Source organism: Lygodium microphyllum, chromosome 1 (genome assembly GCF_053477565.2).
Source record: "Lygodium microphyllum isolate KBCC chromosome 1, Lygodium_microphyllum_v1.1.10, whole genome shotgun sequence".
NCBI lineage: Eukaryota > Viridiplantae > Streptophyta > Polypodiopsida > Schizaeales > Lygodiaceae > Lygodium > Lygodium microphyllum.
The window spans coordinates 99,664,989-99,690,446 of NC_141135.1; the positions used below are offsets into that span (position 1 = coordinate 99,664,989).

General features: G+C 42.9%; 1 protein-coding gene across 1 annotated transcript in view; it reads right to left on the reverse strand.

The window, feature by feature from the left end:
- Positions 1 to 25,458, reverse strand: part of LOC148041451 (ketose-bisphosphate aldolase class-II family protein) — a 241,123-nt gene that overhangs the window by 66,568 nt on the left and 149,097 nt on the right. The window contains exons 13-21 of the mRNA XM_087679716.1: positions 22,518 to 22,593; positions 21,153 to 21,233; positions 20,895 to 20,975; positions 16,425 to 16,501; positions 16,270 to 16,324; positions 15,988 to 16,036; positions 10,351 to 10,488; positions 9,658 to 9,739; positions 9,409 to 9,487 (exon numbers count right to left, since the gene is read on the reverse strand). Of these exons, the coding sequence (XP_087535842.1) occupies positions 9,409 to 9,487; positions 9,658 to 9,739; positions 10,351 to 10,488; positions 15,988 to 16,036; positions 16,270 to 16,324; positions 16,425 to 16,501; positions 20,895 to 20,975; positions 21,153 to 21,233; positions 22,518 to 22,593 (718 nt within the window). The remainder of the gene's footprint in view (positions 1 to 9,408; positions 9,488 to 9,657; positions 9,740 to 10,350; positions 10,489 to 15,987; positions 16,037 to 16,269; positions 16,325 to 16,424; positions 16,502 to 20,894; positions 20,976 to 21,152; positions 21,234 to 22,517; positions 22,594 to 25,458) is intronic.

Sequence of the window (25,458 nt, forward strand, 5' to 3'; positions counted from 1 at the left end):
TCTTCCTCATGACAAATTTGAAGCATTTCGTGATGCTTTAAATTTGATATCCTTTGGTGGCGGATGATCCTTGTACTCTTGATCACTCTTCACTCCAGGGGGGTTTGTTGGGTATTTGACTCACGCCTTACTTACGCCTACGCTCATATGGGAGTGTCGGTGATCAGTAGGACATTGGGGCACTTTTTACTCTCAGTAGGAGAGGTTTTTTCCCCCAGACTTATGGTCTTATTGTCGTATGTACTTATGTGCTTATGTTACACACATTTGGGCACTTAGTGTGTGTCGGGTGTGAACACCCCCCTACAACCCTAAGGTTTTAAGGGTTGTACTTTGTACTTTCAGATTACACTCATTCAGCTATTCTCTTGGGTGTCGTGCTTCAACTCTGTCTCTCACTCTCATACTGTCTACTGAATCTCTACTGTACCTTGATCCTCTGTTCTCACAATGAGATACATCCAAGGCTGGGTGCTATACAGCGAAGGATGCGGCATGCTCCTCTCCACACGAGTTGCGCCTCCTCACATGACCAAAGGCAATGCTTCGGGGTTTCCAGAGGCTGCTGTGTGCAGCACTTACAACCTCCCTTCTTCTACATCTGGGCAAGGAAACTTCCCACCGCCAAGCCTCCATGTGCCGCCAGCCATAAGAAATATGACACCCTCCTCGGCCTCCAATTATCCCATAGGCTGCACCAGAAGGGCCGTCGGAAGGGCTCCATGATGCTGTGCTCCGTCCAATGCCTGCTACGTGATGGCGCCCAACCCATATCCTCCTGCATCAGTACATGTCTGCCAATCCTGACAGTGTACTCTAGGAACCTCAATGGCTTCTTGGCAACCGCAGAGGCCGGCCATAGCCACTCTCTTGGATCCCACTCCAGCTCATCAAGTGGTCTGCCCTCCAGATCCAAAGGCGCCATTCCCTGAGCTCCTTCCAGAAAACATAGGGGTCCAATCGCCATGTCTTCCCCTGAAGGCCCACCACCCGAATCCTCCTCCACGAAAGGGCAGCAATCCCCTCATCTTGCTGCCCTCTATCAAGGGCCAGATGTCCCCCCTGCTAAATGGTAAAGAAAGTCCCTTGCGGGGTGCCACCCACTTTACCTGCCACCTGAAGGGGGATGCCTGCTTGTGAAAACCTAGCTCCATGATGATGTGCTCCGCCCAATGCCTGCTACGTGATGGCGCCCAACCCATATCCTCTTGCATCAGTACATGTCTGCCAATCCTGGCAGTGTACTCTAGGAACCTCAGTGGCTTCTTGGCAACCGCAGAGGCCGGCCATAGCCACTCTCTTGGATCCCACTCCAGCTCATCAAGTGGTCTGCCCTCCAAATCCAAAGGCGCCATTCCCTAAGCTCCTTCCAGAAAACATAGGGGTCCAGTCGCCATGTCTTCCTCTGAAGGCCCACCACCCGAATCCTCCTCCATGAAAGGGCGGCAATCCCCTCATCTTGCTGCCCTCTATCAAGGGCCAGATGTCCCCCCTCCTAAACAGCGAAGAAAGTCCCCTGTGGGGTGCCACCCACTTTACCTGCCACCTGAAGGGGGATGCCTGCTGGTGAAAACCTAGCTGCCCATACCTCCCCGGGCTCTATCGACTCTCATATCGGGGGAGCAAGCCACTCCGAAGGTATTGCTACGTCTATCTCCCTTCTCCTCAACTCCACTCCTCTCTCGTAGCATGATACTCACTGCAACACCTCCTCGTCCGCCATCCTGTACACCTCCCGCCATGTCCTGATGGTACCACCGAGGCCGGCCTCCCACCCAGCCCAGTGGATGTGGGGACACTCACCTATCTGTGCCCCTTCCTGATCTTTGACTTGGGGGTTCCAAATCACTGACTGATGGTCTATTTCCTCCTAGCAACCTGGGGGGCTCTGGATTAGGGCCTTATGGAGGCCCTTTCACACGCGGAGCAAGGTGTGAAGGAAAGGTGATCTGGGGGGGGGGTGATCTGGGCTGACGTGAAGATCCATCTCAGGGACGGCCTCCAGTGACCGCCAAGCCTCGGTCTACAGTCCTGAAGGCCCTCCTGCAATAAGATCTTCCAGGTTTGCCCGCTTGGTGTGAAACCACGGACAACTAGCTTGCCCAAGAGGGCCATACTCTGATACTCTAGGTCTATGATCCCAAGCCTTCCCTCTGACCTATATTCTGCACTACGCAGCGAAGCTGCACTATGCACAATGAGGAGAAGCACCAACACGAGCCGATGTACCAAGCCGTCGCTAGGAGAACCTGGTTAACCACCAGGGCTCGTCCGGCTAGTGAGAGGCGAACTATGCTCCAGTAGGTCAGTTTCCTCCGAATAGAATCAAGGACAATAAGAAATTGTTGGGCAGGAGTGATGGAGTCCCACCTGGAACCCTAGGCACCGGACGGTCTACCTTGTGCTCACCCATCTAAATCCCAGGTCAATGCCGCACTCCGTGCTAGAGTTCGGGTCTGTGAGGAAACCAACCAACTTTCGCCAGTTGATTTTTGCTCCCGCTGCAGAACAGAACACGTCAAGAGCCACCCTCACTCTCTCTAGCATCAACTCATCATCCCCTATGTAGAGGGCTGTACCATTTGCGTACTCTCAGTCTAACAACTTAGTCTCCTCTCTCACTGGAAGTCGAAGGCCGCGTAATTTGCTCACACGTGACCTCAGGAAGTGAAACATCGCCTCTGCGAAGAGTAGAAACAGGTATGGGACCAGGGGGCAGCCCCAATCTCTCCAGCCGAAACTCCTCTCCTTGCCTTCCACCTATGAGAACCCTGCTAGTGGTTGTACAGGCTGGAGACCCCACAAATTCAAGCTTGGGAGAATCCCAACCTCACCATGGTGCCCTCTAGGAAATCCCAGTCCACCCTATCATAATCTTTCTCGAAATCCAAGAGTAGTACGGCCAGTCTCTACCCACTATGCTGAGCCCACTTTGTCGCCTCAAAGAAGGTAAATACATTGTCTAGGATGCTCCTATCCTGGACAAAGCCTGTCTGTGTGTCATGGATGATATCTGGAAGCACGAGGCGTAGTCGCCTACCTATCATCTTTGCCAGTGCTTATAGGCCACTGACAATAAGGTGATCGGTCTCCACTTGGAAAGCTCTGACCGGTCTCCCCCTTTGGGGAGAAGATTGATAAGGCCTGCCGAGAGACTCCCTAGCATCTGTCCTAAAGTGAAAATCTCCTGGAAGGCCATCAGTAGGGAGTCCTTCACCACTTCCCAGTAGGTAGTGAAGAAGGCCTTAGAGAGGCCATCCTCCCCGGGGCATTTCTACCCATATAGGATCACTTTTGATATTGGGATTACACATATAGCATAGTCACCATATGCTCCAGCAATGGTAGGTACTCTCATCTGATCCCTGATGATAAAAGAAGCAGCATAGTACCATCATCCTGTACATGGCCTACCTAACACAACTACTTTATGTACGTTATATCAAAAGAGTACAAGTTATTCTATCCAAAGAGTACAAGACATTTTTCTAACCAGTCATGACTACCCTCTAGGTCCTATTTCCTTGTCAAGGGCTACGGCTTTTTCACATGGTGAAGGATGTCTAGGTAATTCTTCATGGATTTTTCATCTACCTACTTTGCATTTGTGTGGGCAAACCTTGGAAGCTTAGCACAAATTTTACATCATAAGGCCACTTCTCATGGTTTGGTCCTTGTAAATAAGATTGATTTTGGTTCAAAGAGCTCTTTTATTTCTTCCACTTTTGGTGGAGATTCAATAATGGGCTCTTCTATTTCTAGTCTCATGTAAGGCATTATATAGTTTTCACTAAGCAAGAAGCTCAAGTCTATAAGAAACTTCCTTTATTTCATCATTAACTTTAAAAGGTCAAAAGTATCTACAAACTTTGAAAATTATGAAGCTTGGCCAAAATCCTATTTCAGCTTGCTTTTACAAAAATTTAGCAAAATATATTGACCCTTTTCAAGAGCCAAATACCTTCTTTGCTTGTCAACATGCTTCTTTTGTCACTCTTAAACAACTTTCATAGTGGCTCTAATTTAGTTCATTGCTATTTTCAAAATCTAAAGAAAATTCATTAGCAAAAAAAATATTATCTATATTGCGAGTGATTAAAGGAATCACTTTATCCTACATCATCTCATTTCAATCTTTTCTCATAGTTGACTGCACATTATTGTTTTAGGCAAGCTCCAACAATGGTAGATATTCCTTACATTGGGACTTGTATTCACCAACATAAGCTCTAACATATGAAGAAGAGTGAGATTCTTTATTTTGCTTTTGCCATCAGTTAGCGAATGAAAAGATGAAGTTCAAAGTTGTTCTCAAATTCTCAAAAAGCATGCCAAAAGTTACATGTGAATTTCGAAATCTCTATCAAAGATTACTTCAAAAAAGCAGGTCATGCCATCTGAGCATGTGCTACATAAAAAGTCCTACAAATTAAGGCTTTCAGCCTCTCATAACAATGTATAAATTTGCATGCTTACTAAATCTGTTTGATGATAGCCTAAATTATGTGATGATCTCGAGGTGCTCTTCAAATTGATAAATATAAAATCCATCATAATAAACTCCCAAGGAGAATCAAGTGCACTGATAGAGATTGCAACAATCCTAGCTGCTTTTGTGAAACCAACCTTCCTTCTTAGACAGTGGTAAATAACCTAATTAAGCACTTAATTGCAGCAATTAACAAATTCACAAACATGAAACGCACACTTTACCATGCAATCTTGGACATTGGACAACGTGTTAGCCCCAAAACTGATGCCTCTTGCGGTATTTCCTTAACTTTTATTGCAAATGGATGGAATACAACCATAATCCTCTAACTTCCTTCGCTAATCCAAGTGCCTCTTGCTATCAAAACTGACCAGCAAGCCTTCAAACCAATTTGCCCCTTGGTTTGCTTGGGGATTGGCCTTCACCCAACTCTTTGGAAGACAAATTCAGCCCCAAATCTGATATTGGATGGCCAGTCTCTTGAATTTCCTTGAAATTCCACTTTCCTTTGTTGTAATTCAAGTCCTATGCCCTAAATTCTGTGCGTGCATCCCGAGACCGCTGTCAAAACCCTGATTTCTGCAATAAATTAGGATTTACAATAGTGTGACTGAAATCTCTTCCTTTGATGACTCAAACTACTGGAAAATGTTGAGATAACTTGAGAGATGGTGGGGGATGAGAGAGAATGTTGTAGAGAGAAATTTTAGAGTTTCATCGCGAGAAATGTTGAAAAGCTATTGCTCCCCTGCTCAAATAGCCATGGAAGCTGTCATCTATAGCTTAGGACCACTAAAAAGACTAGTGGCCCCTCTTGTATGCTGTTACCTATACCACAAGGACCTTGGGGTGTTGCCACTTGCTCCTAGAGGGCTCCAAACTACTATCACATGCTATATGACTGATCCCTGGTGGTTGTAAATTACATTAGTAACCTCTCCTTACTCTCAAACAGCCTCATTCTCTCTCACAAATGGTTGGAATAAACTTCCACTAGCCCCTCAAAACGTTTTTTCCACTTATATGGGTAACTTTTGCCAAGTGGTTGTCTTCTAATCCCATTTTCCAACATTATTCATCTTATTAAATTATTTTTTAATACTAATTTTAAGAATAATTTAATAATTATTCTCGTGCTCAAAAAATTAATTTCGCTAGCCAATAATTAAATTGGCTAGGACAATTTATCTTCCAAGCATCTTTGAGTAGTCATTAGCCCTTAGACCGACATTAATTAATTAATTAATGCTAGTCTCTAATGTTACTACGGACATTAGTGGCCAATAAATTGGTTTAGGCCAAAATCTGAGACCAGGCACTACCTAGTACATGTCAATCATAACTTATTAAAACTTTTTTCTTTGACACCAACTGATTACAATTTTTATTTCCATTCTAAGGGAACAAAATCTCATTGTTCTGCTTCTCAATTTTGAGAAGGCCTATGATAGAGTTGATTGTTAGTTTCTAGAGACTACCTTGGTGAGGATGGGTTTCCAAAAGTAGTGAATCAATGGTGTATCGGCTCTCTACTCATCAATTCATAGCCAAGTGCTCATTGGTGGGGCAAGAGGTACCAAACTCAATATTCAGAGGTCAATGAGACAAGGGTGGCCCCTTGCACCTCTTCTGTTCTTATTTTTTGCAAAGGCCATGAGCTCCTTTCTTAAAGATGAAGTCCATAGTTATGGAAAACGGGGAAGCAAAAACAGGAACAAAAATGGAAACGGCAAAAATTTGGAGTTTTGAGGAGTTTCTAGTAACTATAGGGATAAGAAAGGTAGAAATAGAAACTGGAATGGAAACAAAAACAGTGAAATGGCAAAAATGTGTTGTTTTGAGGTGTTTCTAGTAACTTTGATGGAGCCGTCGTTTAGGGAGTTGCTAGATGTAGAGTTTGCAAATGACAGTTATCTAAGTGGATGGGAATAAGGAAATTTTAAGGCCCTTGTAGTTGTGATGGATGCTTTTTCTGTTAAAATATTGAGAATACATGCTATGGAGGATCACTGATAAGCAAATAGACAATCATAATGAGACATAAGCATTGACAAAGAAGAAACAACTCATATTATTCAAGTATAATGCAAGTGCAACTGACGAGAATGACTGATGAAATGAGTGTGGAGATGAGTGCATTTTATAGGCTTACAATAGGTGGTATTGGTAGGTGGAGAAAGGTGGAAAGTGACCATGGTATTCACCAACTGCGGTTTTAATAAACCATGCATACATGACCTAGTCTAAGGCTTTATTTGCAATGTGTTTCTTTGCCTTGTTTGTTCCTTACACAGAGGCTATGATGGATGTGATTGCACATTTCTCAACATTTTCTAGAGCTTCAGGAGCTCGTATTAATTGCTACAAATCCTATGGATTTTGAATTTGTGACACACAACTAGATTGGAAGCCACATGATGATTTCACTTGGGTCCCCTATGACACTTCATTCAAATACTTACATTGTCATGTAGGCATTGCTATTTCTTAAGAGTGGCACTTGGCACCCCTACTACTCAGTGTAAGGCAATAGCTATCATATTGGAGCAACATAATGAGACTATCTCTGGCAAGGAGAATGGTCGTGGCAAACCAAGTTTTCTTAGGCACTATTTGGTACACAACTTCTTGCTTGGCGTTCTCTAAGTCATATATTGGCTAGGTGAAGCGACTCATTATGAATATCATCTGATCCGATAGAGATGGCAGCCCCATGCGGGCTAAGGAAGGTTGGGATGTCATCATTCAGCCTGAATCTAGGGGTGGTTGGGGATACTATTGACCAAGACAACCAGATCAGAGTATTGATGTCAAAGCTCAGTGTGAGGGGATGCCTTCCAAGTGAGGAACCATGGAAGAAGCTATTACTGTGGAGACTAGAGACCATCGATCGTGCTAATGGAAGACCATGGCAGCCTTGCATACATTGGATATTTCAGCATATCCGAGCTACCAGGGCTCACAAGATACTCTCGACAGAGAATTAGAGTTGTGGCTCATTGTGATAAGACTTGGTACTTAGAGCTAGAACCTTAGACTTATATGATAGATGGATGGAGACATTGGGGATACACGAGGAGGCTGCTACCGGGACTTCAATGGGACCTTGGGGACTAGGTATGAAGAGATCCATTTGCAAAGATCCCTCAGGATGTGCCCTCCTTTAGGTATACCACTAGGCTAGGGAGAAGAAAAGACGAGTAGGATTAGAGTGGTACCGATTGTAGCTCAACATTGGACTACCCAGGGTAAATGATAGTCTTTCCTTGCATAGTTCTAGAGGAGATTGGTGGAAAGCTTTAGACCAAGAAATCAGCACACAGGAGTTTAGCAGTTGGTACATGGCTCGGGCGGCTATGGTAGCTGAGAAGACACTGACTTACTCCATATGGGATTGCCCAAGGGCTCAAGAGGTCTAGAGGAGAGCCCTTAGGATGATTCTTTATGACACAACAAACTCTATGATTGCTACATGGGTGACATTTTCTTGGGTCATAGACAAAGGCCCAACTTGTGAATATGAGGATGTACAAGGATGTTATGCCTATCTTGTTTCAGGGCAACTTGCGAGCAAGATTATCATGCTTGATTTCTCTAAAGCATTGTAGACTCAGGGGCATTGTCACATATGTGAGCTTTTGCTAGCATTACTTTTTTGTACATATGGACAGCTAGATGTAGCCAAGCTATTGATTTTTTGGATATATAAACTATAAAGGCTCTCTTGAAAATTTGGATAGAGAATGTATATACTCTCCACGGAAGATGGGAAAGAATAAGAAGGGAGTTCGGAAATTATGAGAAGGAAGCTTTTCTCATGACACACAATTTTGGTAGTTTCTTTCTTTTCCAAAACCACATGATCTAGTTATACATTTTATAGTTGCCTATTCCTTCAAGCTTTGTAATAGGCTTCCCCTTGCTATACATTTTATGATATGGAAGTCCCTCATAGGGCTGCTTTGTATTTTGTATTTTGCTTTGGGATACCTTATCCCGAGGTCTTAACAGAATTTTTCTCTTCAAAGGCAAAGTATAACACAACAAAGACTGCAGTTTATAAATGTGTTTGATTGAGAGATTGTTGGGTGAGACTGTTAATGTCAGATGTCCTAGAATCCAACTCAAGTTATGTATCATAATCAAAGTTATGTCCAACTTGTTAAAAACCCACGATTCCATGCTCCTCGCAAACATATTAGATATTCCAAGTCATGGGTTCTAGATATTCTCACCCAATCACTTGGCAAAGCTAACTTCGATGTGTTCTATGTGGGGACTTATTGTATTTGTCAAGACTTTTGAATTGCAACCAATATTACTTCGATATTAGGTATCCTAGTGAAAGTGACTCAAAGGATAAATAACCTTAAAAATGAATAAAGGCACATTATTTTAATTATCTGACATTAAGAGAATGTGAAGTGGTATGCCCTTAACAAAGCTATCTAATCTAACTTCCATGATTGATGAAGATGAATGAAGATCATAGATGAAGATTGCTTGCTATCCAACTCTTCATGTATTCTTTTTGTTATTAATCTCTCAAAAAAACTTACTTCAATCTCCATATTTCTAAAAATTCTAAGATTGTTTATTCTAGCAAAACTAGCCTGCAATCCAAGGCATCATTCCTTTTGATGTGTGAGTCTAACCCTCATATGCAACGGTTCTAGTCAGGTGTCCAATTTGGTCATATAGGTGGAAGTGTGTACTATATTTCTTCTAAGTTGTGTTCTTGCCTTGCTGAAGTATTGAAAGCAATTTAATGTGTGATCCATACGATCGGATTGAATTTTAAAGACATACAAACTTATATAAAAAGAAGGGCATTAGCAGGCCACGAAATGCCACATTCAGAACCATCCTACTAGTATTCATTCTCTTCTTCATGTTTAGAAACTCAATAGCTTTACCCAGAAGAAATTGTTGATGTGATGCAGCAGCAATATGAAGTGGAATACCACACCTTTTCCCTTCACCAAGCACTATCCCCTAAAAGGTCAGTGAGACAAAACTTTAAGAAACGAAAATGTGTATCTGACCTGAATTCGACAGGATAATTGACCCCCCCACACACCACCACCTTCCCCCCCCCCCCCCCAAAAAAAAAAAGATAAATAAATAAATAATCTGATGAATATCCAATCAAAAAGCAGGCGCACCAGATCTTTGACAAAAATGTTCACTGCTGAAAGTGGACTAAAATCTGCATCTAGCATGTGGGGAACCCGATTGAGAAACATCCTGACAAATACACAAACATTTTCAGGTCCTAACCATGTGGCCTTGGACATCTATTCATGATAACAAAATAGTGGTGACATTTTCCTGCAGACAACTGGGACTTCATGCTAGGAAAATGTGTTGTTTCTATCGTCAATCACCAGTGAACACAAGACTTGTGCAATGGAATACTTAATTTAAAAGCTCACATCAGAAGACACAAAGACACTTTAAAGAGAAAGGCAGATGAGATATGTAGAAAGTAGCTATCACCCTGAAAGGTAAAGGTTAGCACAGGATCAGAAATGGTACATAAGATCACATATTAAGCAACACTGTACATCTTATCCTTAGCTTTCAATTATTCGTACACCAATTTGTTCTGGATGCTCTTACTCTTGAGAAATTTGTTCTTCAAATAGATGATGAGTATGCACACCAATCTTTTGGAATCAAATCTTCATAACTCTTTGAAAGAGTAATGTGGCTAAATACAAACAATGAGTGAATGTACCATCACAAACATGGTTGAAAAAACCTGAGCTTGAATCACATTCCAACTCAAGCATATGTATGATTCAGAGGGACGCCTTCACAATATATATGAGCCTTCAGGGAAGCAAAAGACATACCAGGAGCTACCATCAGAATCTCCAATTATCTGGTAAAGGTTCCGCGCATTAATCCCCAGACGAGCACCGAATGCCATGGCTTCAGCAGCTGCTGCAATATGAACTCCAGCAAGTAGCTGATTTACAACTTTTACTCCACTGCCAAACAAACCTCCAGCAAGTAAACGTTATCATCAACCACGTAAACTGAACCCTTCAAACAAGATTCTAATATGATACCTAAGCTAGAAATGATCTTCACTTAACTAGCTAAAAACATGGAATAAAGCCCGGAAAACTTTCAGAAAACATATGCTACCCAACCACCTGAGAGAGAGAGAGAGAGAGAGAGGAGCGATGGCGGTTCTGCTGCCTTCTGACGCGCGGACGTGTTTTCCTGCCCTGTGCCCTGCCTGACGTCGTCCCACCGATTGGTGCTGGGTCCGTTCTGCCCTGGCGTCTCACTGCGCCCCGCTTCTGCCTACCCGTCAATACCCTGTCACCCCCTGCTGCTTGCTGGACGTGACCCGCCGTCCACCAGCGCCCCGTTTCCTGCGCGAGACAACCACCTTCGCCTGGACGTTTCGTCTCCTGCGCCTACTGCTGCCGGACCATCCCATCGCGACGTCAGCCACTCGCCTGCTGAGCCCCGCTGCGGACTCCCACGGCTTTCGCCCACCCTGTTGATCTGGGGCTCACCTGCTGGAGTCCGTCCTCTTCTGCACTGTCGCCCGGTTGCGGTCCTGTGGCTGCAGCCCTGTGGTCCCCTGGTTTTGCAGGTCTGCGGATTCTGCACAGAGAGAGAGAGAGAGAGAGAGAGAGAGAGATGCCCGGCTGCTGTAAACCCTCAGTCTGACAGTTGTTAGCCAGGCTGAGACAGAGAGAGAGAGAGATCTGTCCTCCGTGAGCTCCGGGCATTGCATCCGACCTGCACAAGCAGTGATACAATATGGCTGGTCCGGATATGGCTTTTATCGACCAAACGGTGGCAGCCCTGGTGAGGATTCTGATACAGAGGATCCAGGATATGGTTCCTTGTACGGAGGAGATGCCCCCTGGTCCGGACTTCCAGCCTGCGGGCAAACGCTCCAAGCATATGTCAGAAGAGACGATGGGTCATTAGGAACGTTCTTATGCCCAGGTTGCCTCTGACTCTGTGGATTCACAGGATATTGAATGGGAGCATTTACTGGAGTTTGCCAACACTCTGCTTGGCGAGTATGTCCAACATAATCATGAAGCTTTTTCTCACTCTGGAACTGAAGATGTGCTGGAAGCCACGGTGGACCCGAAAAATGTCATGCGCTCTTTTTCAGTGTTTTATGACCATGCTGTTATACTCTTCTTCACTGGCAGGATTCCAATGCTTTCCCATATTCGCCAGTGGCTGCACCATTTACTACAGGGGGAGTGTGTTGAGGAGATTTTTGTTGGGCCCCAAGGCCTCTATGAGGTGCAGTTGAAATCTGAGAAGCATCGGGCTGATCTTCTGTCTAAACTGCCATTGTTCTTTGATTACCATCTGGTCCATGTTGTGCCATGGCGCCCGATGGTAGTCTTTCAGCGCCTACTTCAACGTGAATGCCCGGTGTGGGTTGAAGTGGAAAATTGCCCAGCTGTATATTGGCTTTTGTTGAAGGATGCCATGGCCGTTGTGGGAACTGTTTTGGTCCCCCCGAGCCTAAGGGCCATGAATCGCAACCGTTTGTGTATGTTATGGGACACTGCTAGGAAAAGGCTTGCATGGCTTCGTATTAATTGCTCTGGCATGCATCCTTTGCACTTTCGTTTGAAATGGGGCAACTTTGCAGGACACTGCTTTTCGTGTGGAAAGTTGGGGCATTTTATGGCCGAATGCCCAGAGAAGCAACCATCTTCAGATGATGAGCATGTTGTGCTGCCTATGGAAGACATGGTGCTTGATGCTCCGTCACAAGATGCAACCCAACCACCTAAAGTTCTGGATAAAGGTAAACAACCTGCTTCGGGTTTGGATTCCCATGGCAATGACTGGGTAGAGGCACGTCCCAAAAAAGGTAAAAAGGTTGATGCTGGCCTGGCGGCTACTGGGCCTAATGTTTCACAAGATTCCATGCGCACGTATATGTACAAGAAAGAAATGTTGTCTTCTGAGCACATTGCGCGTACTATGGTTCCTTCTACTCCCCGTAATCAGTCTACTCGGAAAGTATATACCGACTGTCCAAAGGGCCCACCCGCTAAGTTGGCTTTTGATACTCGAGGGAATGTGATTACACCATGGGATCGTCGTTATCCCCGTTCCATCCCCAAGGAAGTGGATATCCCATCTACCTCTAAAGCTCGCCGTCAGAACTCTTTTGCCGTGTTAGCTGATTTTTTGGATGAGGGTGTCCTTGATATTCTAGCAAAGAAGGTTAAATCGAGGCAAGTGGTGCCTCGTTCCTGATTTTCTTTTTGAATACACATGAAGATAGCCACGTGGAATGTGCAACGCATTTGTTCTCGCCATAAGCAACATGCCATGTGGACTGTATTGCATGAGAATCGGTGGAATGTCTTGTGTGCGGTAGAGCACAAGAGTCACAGTGAAGCAGGAAAAGTTGTGGATTGCCATGGGTTTCGCTTGTTTTATGCAAGGACACATGCCGGGCATTATTCTGGTGTGCTTATGATTGACCATGAGAAATATCAATCGGTTCTTATTAAAAATGATGTACATGGCCGCTTTGTGGTGGTGGAAGTTTTATTTGAAGGCGAGATCTTATGGTTGCTGGGCCTATATGCTCCGAATGACCCTTTATCCCGCCAAGATATTTGGAATACCTTGAAGACCTCCTTGTCACTTGGCAGACGGGGTTTTTTTATGGGGGATTTTAATATGTGTATTGATTCTTCACAGTCCACTTCAGGGCATTCGATGATGGACACTCCGGAAAGTCGGGTATGAAATGCATTTGCTCTTGCTGTACTTAAGCAAGATCTATGATCCTTGCTACACCCTTCTTCTACAAGGTTTACTTTCCATTCAGCGCAGTATGCAACTACATAGTCGCGGTTGGACAGAATGTACATCATGCAGGATGATGATTTTCTTCCTGAGATGCTGGAAATGGCAGTCTTGCAACAATATGCCTTGTCGGACCGTTTCCCTCTCCAGCTTGAGATACTTGCACAACCCATTGCACCTTTTATGCAATTGCTGGATAGACTCCTGTTACGTTTCAACTCCTCTTATTTGAAGCATTCACTCTTTCGGGACTATATGCAGCAATTGATTGATAGATTTTTATTGAACTTCGCCTCTTAGGACACTATTTCCTTTGAACGATTGCTCTCTAATGTGCAACGGATTGCTCGGCAGTATGGGATCCACCATGCCTCTCTTTGTCGGCGGCGTCGACACGCAGCAGAGGACTTATTGGCTTTGGTTCGTTCTCTGCTGGTGGACACTCCAGAGGACCATACTTTAGGTACCATACCTTACGTATTCATACCATAAGATACTAACTTATGGATACTTCTTTTCCTGTCTAAACTGCACTTTGAGATGAGCTAAATACTTTTTACAATGATTCTCCCATGGGATTAGGTACTCCAGATTTAAACAATTTCTCTACCTTATTTTGTCAAAAAGAATTGGATTTTAAGTTGCTTTCAGGGTAAAGTAACATACTCTATCCTACTGTACATCTATCAAGTGGAACAACTACCCAACGACACAAGTTGTAGGAGTCAGTATGCTTCTTTCACCACCCTCTTTACTTTTCCCTCCTAGAAATTGTTGAGAACAAAAATCATTCATAAGAGTGAAAGTGTTCACCCTTCAATATCATGGATGGACACTATGGCACCATAGCACTGATAAAGGTCACTAGTGTGAACACGTTTACAGAACTTTAGGCTTACCTACTAGGTCTGGTAGTGTGAACACATTCAGGGCACTTCATCATAGGGTAGCTAGCTTTTATAATAGAGAACCCAATGCTCATTTGTGCACATTATACTGTGACACACTCTTAGAATTGAGACCCTAAGTGGCTCTACATGCACACCAATATTGGTGTGGATTGGTCATATGGGACGCAAGCTCTTGTAGTAGAGACTTTGGCCCATTTTTTGTTGATTCCCAAGCTCAAGGGTGAGCCCAAATTCGTTCTATGGCTCAAATATTAGCATGATATCCATCTTCTTATCCTTGTTTATACACTTGTATGCCTTGTGTCATGTCATGTGTGCAAGATGAATCCTGAAGGAACATTATGCATTATGTATTAGAGTAGTATGACAGTGAGAATGACAAGCAAGAGCAAAGGGATAGGCGTCATGAGGACATGTATTTTTGAAAACTCACTAAACATGTGGATTAATTTTTAATCACATGATTAAATAAATGTTGCACATGCAAGGGGAGTTTCGATTGCGAAGGGGATCGGGAGAATCCCATTGTAAATCAACTTCTTCTTCAATAAAGCTAAAGAAATACCAAAAGGAATGCCACTTTTTGGGGCCAATCAGATGTGCATTGTCCAAGATCAGTAGGTAAGTTTGTATTTTCAGATTTACATTTATTGTTTGCTGTTGTAATTAAGTTGTAATCAAGGACTTACCACCCATCCACGGAAGGAAGGCTGCTTTCAACACCATCATGAAGATAAGGAGATGGAGGTTGGAGCTTCCAATAACGTACCCAACCAAAGGAGTGGTGTGAGGTACTAGCGAGGAGAAAACAGCATGAATAAGAGGAAGTGAGGAAGAGGGAGGGGAGGAGCTTGAAGAGGGAAGGCAAGATGACCTGTTTGGAGAGTAGCACAAAGAAGGAAGGAGGAGGAGGCATGAAGGGGACAGGTTGGGGGGCACTCTGATGGCAGTGATAACATAAATTGGTAGACAACACATGGAAGCGAGGAAGAGGGAGGGGAGGAGCTTGAAGAGGGAAGCCAGGATTACCTGTTTGGAGAGTAGCACAAAGAAGGAAGGAGGAGAGGGCATGAAGGGGAGAGGTTGGGGGCACTCTGATGGCAGCGACAACATAAAGGGGTAGACAACACACAGTTGACCATTATAACAGCTTCATTCACGCATTGTGCTGCTCACCTTGCATGCAGCTCAGCTAACTTCACTCTAGCGGCCTAAAAGAGAGCACACTACTCGATTAACCAGGCAAATCACGATCAACTATATGTGCCTTGGTAGGGCTTGGAGAATTACACCAAACCAGCCTCCCAAGTTTCAACTAAAGCCTGACTAATTGTCTCCACTGAGCACTCCAAACTAGTAGTCTCCATGACATCAGCTGTATTATCCTCCTCAAACTCTTTGAAGCAACCTTGTAACCCTGCTACGAGTTCTACGTCTTTACTGCTAGAAGAATCTCACAGCTTCAGAAGAAACTAAGTAAAGGGGCATCTAGAATATTATGTAGGAGTCGCAACTAGTTTGGGTCAGGTTGTGCTAGCTTTTTAGGCATTCAAATTACTAAGCACACCTATGAGTGATTGATGTATTGGAACCATACTCCTTTAATGACAAAATATTCAATAATAAAAGCGTCTTAACTAGTTTGGACAGAGGATATACTTATCTATCAGCATGTCCTATCTCTGTAGGCTGATGGAGATATTATAATGACCTATTTCAGAGAAGCATACAATAGTTATAGAGGAAGCACAAGCATACCTTCCAGCACCCGCCCCACCATCAATCACGTACAATGTCTCACTCATAGCTGTCAATTATTTAAAGAAAGCCATTATCAAGCATTACAGAACTAAAAACAAATGTAACAAGTCTAGTCTTTCTTATTTCTACTGTCAACAGCAGTGTCGTTGAACATCTTTTACTTGTAATTTTGCACTTCACTAACTGATAGATAAAGCTACTGAAGTTTGTGGATTCAATCTGGGTGATAGAACGTTCAAGAAGCACATGACAACAAGAGCTTTTCTTTAATGATTGTACCAGATAAAATGATCCCTGCTCGTTTGAGAGCCTCAGCTGAGCCAGCAGCCATAATCTGCCAAGAATAAAACCCTTGTCTCGATTGCATTTATACAAGTATTGATGACACAATAGACTTTCTGAAACATGGAACCCAAATATAGAAAGACCATCACCGTGAGGGTTCCATCTGCAGCTCTTTTGACACCTCCAGAAACTGGTGCATCCACTAAACAGAGATCCCTCCCTTCATCTGAATTTGTAAAAATAGTAGAAGAAGAAAATTGTATCAGGTGGCATGAACTTGGTATCATTCATATCCTAAAACCTTAGCCAGCAATCATAAGGGTTGCATTGCATGGATTTGATGAAGAACCCAGAGCAAAGATCCCCTCATAAGCCTCATATTCTAGGAACAAAACCCCCCACTCCATATCCACAAAGCAACACCTCTAAGAAAGGTAATGCTATTCAGGCACTTAAACCCTGCTCCCCACTCTACCCCCCATCCTCCCACATATACAAAATGATGATTCTATGTCCTAAATGAGAGTCACACACGTGCACATACATACAGCCAACAGAACATGGACATTGAAGCATCGTCCACCTACCAGCACGACTTTTTAGAATGAGGCGGAGAGATAACAACCTCCATTGCTGCACACGATGACTTTCTACTTATGTTGAGAAGTCATGAACCACAAATTACATATATAGGAGAGCCATGGATCAAGACTTGCATACCAGACATGAATCCAATTTCCTGAAATGTGCAGGGCACAAATGGTTTAGTTGCCACATTGCACACTTTTGAAATAACCTGATCAGCTGACACCATCTTGCTATCATTGTTGGATATTGGACAGTTCTGCCCTTCAAGAGCATAAGCTTGAGGAAGAACACTAACTAAACTTGCAACCGGCTGTCTAGGCACAGCTTTTCACTTGCAGCTGATGGGGCCAATGGAGGTGTAGGGTGTGTTTCAGTTTCATAATCCCTTAACTGGACATGATGTCATCATACAAATCAAGCTCTGTGGATACAATGTCGCAATATGGGGCCAATTTTGGCATCTAGAATTTCTATGCTCATCACTTGCTCATCTTCCACAGTGACCACTGGATTGAAGGAAGGACTTCTGTACGGTGTGACAGCCAAGTCACAATAAACAACACATGAAAGGAAGTTCAAATCTTCATAGACTCTCTTGGGACATCTTATGCTTTCTTTTGGGCCATGAATTGCTGTAACCTGTTAAATTGTGATATTGCAAGGAGCCAATGTTAGTTGCAATATTCTTGGTCTAGACAAGGAATGCTACACTAACATTACATTCCTGAATCTCTCTCTAAGGATGCAGATCTTGCTACAAGGAGTTCAGGTTTGCAATTCGAAGATTGCATGCACTCTGAGGGATTCCTGAATCTCTCTATAAGGATGCAGATCTTTCTACAAGCAATTCAAAGATTGCATGTATTGAGGGAGACCATAGCTACGGCTGTTCATGACATCAGTAGTTTTTGCATGATAAGTCACTAGTCAACAAACACTGGATAAAAAAAGGTCCATCGGATGCACATTCGCAACTCTGTAACAAGGATTTGAATATCATCATCTCACTCAATGCAGGAAAGACACTTTGGAATTAGCTCAGGAAGAGCTTCACGACATTCTGCAGCCAATAGTTTCCCTTTTTCATCTTGATTGAATTGTGGGATATTACTGCAGAATAGATGATTTTTGCCCATATTGCAAGACAAAGATTTCCCAGTATTCATTTAAAGCAGTTCTCAAGAAGTTCTTCACTAAAGTCTCTTCCATATATGGAGATATGTACATTTTGGACTTGGTTCACAAAGGGCGAAGAGCAATCCTTCGTATCTCTCACTCTATCTCTCAAGATTACCCCATCGTCCACTTACTGTAAGTTTGACAGCATATGCAATGAGCAGAATATTCAATTTTCTATTATTGCAGTTGGCTTCAAACCACCAGTTAGCCTTAAACTCCCCTGTTACCTTTTCCACTGTTCCATAAAAGTTCAAAAATGCTTTCTCTTTACCAGTCTATCAATCATGGTTTTGAATAAGCTAGCTCAACAGAAACTCTGCTATCCTACAGCCATAAATTAATAATTTGGGATCACCTCCTGTGACCAAACTTAACAGCACTCGGTTTATTATTATTGCCACTATAGCAAAAACAGTCTACTTAAGTAGTTTCAAGGTCAATATTGTGATATATGATGATGAGAAGTTATTGGAAGCTTCTAGATCAAGCTAGGAAGCTTTGCACGTCTCTTGAAATATATCTTCTAAACCAGCAGCACCAGTCAGTGCCCATTGGGATCAGCACTGGGAGAACAATTGTATATTTGAATGCATAGAAAGGACCTTCACCATTAGTTATATTTGATACCTGCAATCTCCTCCACTAAGCAGTTTCCTCCCATTCTCTTGAGTATCCAAGGGGGAGCTTTTCATAGAAGTCAGGTTGGTTGTAACACCAGAAATATTGGATTTCTAATTGGCCTATCACTTCATCCTGCTGTTCTCATTCAAAAACTTCAGAAGACCAATTTTCTGAAAAATCCCAACAAAAAGACAAATCCCAATACATGATGATGAGAAGTACAGTTGATGACATGGCACCTATTGGAAGCTTATAGATCAAGCTTGGAAGTTTTCAGTGTTTCTTGAAATACTTCTTACAAACAACCACAATGCCCTTCAGGATCAGCGCTGGGAGAACAATTGTATATTTGAATGAATGGAAACAGCCTTGACCATTAGTTATATTTGATACCTGCATTCTCCTCCACTAAGCAGCTTGCTCCCATTCTGTTGAGCACCCAGGGGGCAACTTTTGATAGAAGTGGGGTTGGTTGTAAAGCCAGAAATATTGGCTTCCTAATTGGCCTATCACTTCATCCTGTTCTCATTTAAAAACTTCAGAAGACCAATGTTCAAAAAAATCTGAAGTAAAATACAAATTATTAATAAATATACTAGAAAAATCCATAAAGTCAATATACAAGGCTAATCTTAGCCTTGTATATATGACTATACAAGATACAAGATTAGCCTTGTACCATGTATGTGACTATATGCATACATCAAAAGATACAAGAGAAAGTCCATACAAGGGGCTAAGTGAAAAGCCACTTGATAAGAAGCTACAGTGAGGCTGAGTTGTTAGCATGAGCTTTTGAAATTTGTTTCCCTAGTCAGGAATTCCATTTGGTATCATCCATAGTGGTAGCTTGGATCAACCTTAGAAATTCATTTGCACTGGCTCCCAAAGACTAGATCAGGCAAAAAAGCAGCCTGTGATAAGCAATGAAAGCTTCTTGGACACTAAGATTCAAGGAGGCCAAAGCAAGCATCAATTCATGTCATGAGTGGAAACACATCAAAGGTACAAAAAGAAGAGAACATGCCTGGTTGATGAATAGCAATCTACATCCCACAGAAGCTCACCTACTACAAGCATGGTCCATCCCTTATTGGTGGATTATCACGGCACAACAAAGACCATGTTTGCAACTTGGGGAGTTGTAGCTTGGATCACAAACAGAGGCCCAGCATGTGCATATGAAGATTTTCAGGGGAGCCACTCCTTTCTCACCATTGACCATGTTTGCGACTTGGGGAGTTGTAGCTTGGATCACAAACAGAGGCCCAGCATGTGCATATGAAGATTTTCAGGGGAGCCACTCCTTTCTCACCATTGTTCAGCATCTGATCATGGATTATTTAAGTCTTGTCTTCATGGCAACACTTGCAGATACCAAAGCATTGTCTTTGGGCATGCAAGATAACCAGGTTTGAAGAGGGATTTGCCAGATTCTTCACAGCACTGAACATTATTTAGGGGGCTTTTTGTTGGCAGTCTACCAGTCAAGGATGGCGCTAAGTTTAAGGCAAGTGTAATGCTGAGATGCATGACAGAATCTCCATCATTGAGACAAGCACCTGGGCATGCTTTCCCAATTGGAAGTTTATGGCGCCTTTAACACTGCAAACAAGATTTTGGAGTTCAATGGGAATCTTGCAGCCTGGCATAACGCGAAGGCCGGCTGCAAGAAGGTCTGCAGCAGCAATTGCCCCTCCGTCTACATCACACTTGCCAAGTTCTGGTCCTCTATTACAGCAGCCTCAGAGAGAAACATGGCTCCCATAGTAAATTAGACAGATGTCACATCAACCCTGGAGATACCATAGTCTATTACTCACACTACCAGGAGGGCATCCACCGCATTGACTACTTTCCCTACTCCACCTAGACTTCCCTGAGATCTATCGCTTGTTGGAACACATTGTCTATAAGATCAGAAGATATTACAGAATTTCAAAGTCCTTAAGTAGATAGTGGTTGTTTAGATGGGCAAGATTGCCATGTGTGACTCATACCAAGACATTTCTATGTACAACAAAGGTAGATCTCTGCCAATCACCTCTTAGATCCCCATGTCAGTTCATCTCTCCTTACATCTCTAACATAGTCAAATTTTCAAAAAGCCCCTATCTAACTTGGACACTGAGTTTACAGAGAGGATAGAAAAGAATTATATGGCATTATCAAGCCAACTGGGCCTATGACTGAAAGAGAAGAAAAAGAGCAGACAGGAGAGAGACAGGTACCATGAAGTCGTCGTTCCAAGTCCTTGACATATTTCGGCGATACAGTGGAGGATAAAATTATTGTACATCCATGTGGAAGAACTGCAGACAGATATGAAATGCCATAAGAAATATGCTTCTTGATGCCATAACACAAAAAAGTAACAGTGATGATTTTGGCTAGAGAAAAGGAATAGAAAACCTGAAACTGCTCTTCTTGGTGCCATCACACAGAAAAGTAAGAGTGATGATCTACACTAGAGGGAATAAATAGGAAACCTGAAACTGCTCCATGGTCACCGTATAATGCAGCTTCTGCTTGGGCTTCAGTTGCAACCATTAAGAGCAGCACTTCAGCACCTGCAAAATACAGGCAGAAAGAAAAATTCACGTCCATCTCACAGTGCTATAGGCTACAATTCAAATAATAAGCTTCACTAGTTTCAATCTGTTCAAAAATAACACCAACTCCTGGCAGCTGCTAGTTAAACCAGTCACCTCAAAATAAAAATGGATTTGATAATAATAACCTGAGAAACATAGTCTAGCTTGTATGTGATAAGACTTTGAACAATAATCTGATTTACAGCACATCTATTTATTGATCTATCTTTGTCACTATTCACGTCTTATGAGCCTAGATATAGCTAATTTAAATATGTTCAAAAGGTGCCAAGTCTTATTTATCAAATACTAGAAAACAATACCATGTCTCTACGTACAAATGCCTAGCTTGGCAAAGCTTAGATGTTACTCAATCTGTTTACCACCAGCAGGAATCAGACAATCAGATCCCACTAAAAAAGTTCAACCCTATAACCTGACAACAAATTTGCCTTTACTTTGAGTTGTCTCAAAGGAACAGCTCAGTCTGACTTTTCTTGGCCATTTCCAAACAGTTATAAACATCAAAGACATACCTTGTGCTTGAAAAGCCAACACAAGTTTTTAGAATGCTCAAGCACTTTTTTGACATATTTTTCAGCTTTTCTCACTCTCATCTATGAAGTGTGACTTCTCGGACACACGTGAGGAAACACCAAATGCAAACCCCATGACTTTTTAAAGGATTCAGATTAGCAAGTATATTTAGCCATCCTTCCATGAAATGCCTCATCAGCATTATAACTCTGCTTAGGAAATGACCACAACTGAACATAAAAAGCCTTCATGCACTTGCGACCCACTGTTTAGGCTGCTCTATGATGTCTAGTGACACATACATACATGCATGCATACATATTCCATTGACGATTCTCCCATCTGATGCATTGAGCAGATACAGCAGCAAGTATTTTTGTCATCTTCCTTTATTGTGCTATAGCAATGATTCACATCTCACTAGCAACCATGTTAAATCATGAAATAACAACTAAATCGTTTTTGTGAATCCTAGGGATTTCTTTCTTGGGGTAACTTAGCCCGTTTTGCAAAATAGATCTTCTTCTCCAGAACTCATACATACACACCAGAGGCACGAAAACTCACTTGCATGCAAAAGAAAACCCGATAAAGGTTTTTAGTTAAAAACAAAAAACAACTAATACCAGAAACATGATTTAAGAAGTCAGGGATCTATCAGTACTTGGCAAAAAACAAGGATTACATGCCTGCTAACCCATTTTAATCATTGTGCCCTTGTACCTTTTGCGGCCTCTGCTGCAGAGTTTGCAGGTGTTCCACCAACATTTTTGAATTTTTCCACTGTCGGTTCAAAAACCTGTGAAATAGGAATTTAAGATAATAACCCAAGTGTATTCGCCCACAACCCTCTGAGGTTTAAACTGCAAGTACTGATTCAAATAAACTTTCTACTAGCATAAATCATGGAGCAATCAATGTGCTGCTACTCATTCATAGCATCAAATCATTGACCTTGTGATTGAAACATGCATTTAAAAAATTGAGACTCTGTTGAGCATCCTTACCTCATTAACACATACTTACAAACATTTAAAATTTTCCAATAATGTCCAAAATCCACGTTCTTAAAACACATGTTGGGATTTGTTATAAGAGACTTTGAAATGAAGGCACTAAACATGACCAGCCTTAAAGGGAAGGCATGGAGATATAAAGGCCTCAAAAAGCTGCAAGACAATATGGAGGGAAACATGCAATTCCACGAGATTATTGATCAAAGTAAGATCATCAGACCAAACAAGTTGAAAGCATGGCATCACACAATTCTGTTGGCAACTGCATGTCTTCCACTCTTCTGCATTAGCCCCAAATCAATATAGGACAACACAAGGCCTTACGAATAATAGAGTTAATGATTGAGATAGTCATAGAGGGAGTATTTCCTCAGTGAAGAAGACAGATACAGGCATCTCTCAGATAAGTCTCTTTCCTACAGTACAGTGACCAAGGCTTTGCAGCCTCCAGCATGACAGTAAAAGGAAAGGGCTGACCTGCAAAGCAGCTGACCTACAACGCTCAGCAGACTTGTATACCGTCAGTCACAGCACAAAGGAGAGATGGAGACCTCTCATGGCACCGATATGGATTTCATTGACCAGCACTTGGCTGGGGTGGAAGGTAAAGTTGATTCGGACTCTGATGAGGAGTCTCGGGCAGAGGACATTCATGAAGATGCTGAAGGCGATGAACCAGGCAAGCACTGCCAGATCGTGGTTGATCCCACAGCCACAAGGGCTTTGGAACTCACACAGCAAAGTTGATTCGGACTCTGATGAGGAGTCTCGATCAGAGGACATTCATGAAGATGCTGAAGGCGATGAACCAGGCAAGCACTGCCAGATAGAGGTTGATCCCACAGGCACAAGCGCTTTGGAATTCACACAGCAAGGTGGATGCCCTCCTCTGAACGTTCATGCAAATGAAAGTAAGGCATCCGCCTTACCCGATGATGACCATGTGGTGGCAGTTCTAGAAACACATACTGTATTGCAGCCTTCCACGGGGGGGCTTCCATCTTCTGTTTCACTGGCCATATCCCCCTCATTGTTCATATCCAGGGCTGCCTTGAGGGTATGCTTTTACATGGCAACTTGTCTAAGGAAGCTAAAAATGGACAGGTACAGGCTCCTCTAGTGGAGGAGATTTATGATGGGCCAAAAGGATTCCTTCGCATCCTGCAAGCTCCAGCTCAAATAATGCAAAGTATCCCTCTATTTTTGGATGGCCAGTTTGTTCATGTTGTGTCATGGTGGCCCTTGGACGAATTTCAGGATGTGCTTAGGCAGCCATCTCCCATTCAGATAGAAGCCGTCAACTTTCCTTCACATCTCTGGCAACTTCTTCCATTGGTGTTGTGCTCTCTTGGCCAGGCATTGGTGGAGCCTCACTGGGCATCCCACTGTCAAGGAAATTTGTGGGAACATGGCCCGGAAGACACCAGGTTTCTAGGTGGGAGAGTTCAGAATCAGAAAACCAAGAAGAGAAGAAGAGGATGAGCACACTTGTAATGCAAAAGCAACGTCAAAACCTTTATATTTCTTTGAATCAGCTTGCACATTTCATCATACAACTTGAACCTATAAGACATTTTCTATATCCAAGAACCTGATCAAGAATCATTCGGATTCAATTTGAATACTTCATCATGCAACCTGAGTCAAAAATCCTAAACCCAATATCATCAAAAGAAAGCTCCATTTTTTACTCAATACCTGTTACATTAATAAATGTAACTTATGGGAAACAGGCACGAAGGATGACCGTCCGGGGGCCTTGGGCACCCGAACGGGGTCAAGGGGAGCCTAGAGAGTAAGTGAGACTAAGAATAGTAGGACTCACCTGAAGCGGACGGTTGGCGGACGGAACTAGGGAGAGGAGCCAGCACTCTTCTAGGCGAGGTTGGGTGGTGAAACGTACTGACATCTCTTGTGCTATTACAGAGTGGTCACGGTATGGTATCGAAGATTTATGACAGGCAATCTTACAATACCCTGCACAGCAGTGTCTTTGGTTCATCTCTATCTTCTTCGTGTGTAACTTTAACCCAAGCATCATAGTCAAATTGATATGTGCATGTTGTTTTTTCAGGAGTTGCAAACGTAAACCAAGCTTGATACATTGAAGTGATTGGATGTCAATGAAATTTCCCTGCATATTCACCAAGCAAGAACTAATATCCCAGGCTTTGAAAGGTTTATGAGCTAGTCGTTCCCTTGAGTTGATGTCAACAATCACCATGATTTCTGCAGATTCAGCAGCATCCTTCCCTTTACAAAGCATGCTTCTGGTTGCAGTTGGCAAAACATATCTCCATCAACAACCTGAAAGGCCTTCAGCAAAAATGAACAGGTCCTTATGGCTTTTCTTTTGAAGAAAACAAATTTCTACTAATAACACCTCGGCGAATAACCTAAGGTAATACAAAGTACAAGGAACTCTATGGAGAGTAACTAAGTACATCAGATATACAACAGTTGTGTAAACAACCAATCCAGTGGGCTGTAGGGGAATAGCGGCTCTTTACTTCTCAGCACATAGCCAAGTTATGACTAGTGGGGCACAAAGAGACAGATTCAGCATTTAGAGATCAGTTAGACACACCTGCCCACTAGCCCCCTTCTTGTTCTTATTTGTAGCAGAGGCCATGAGCTCCTTCTTCAGA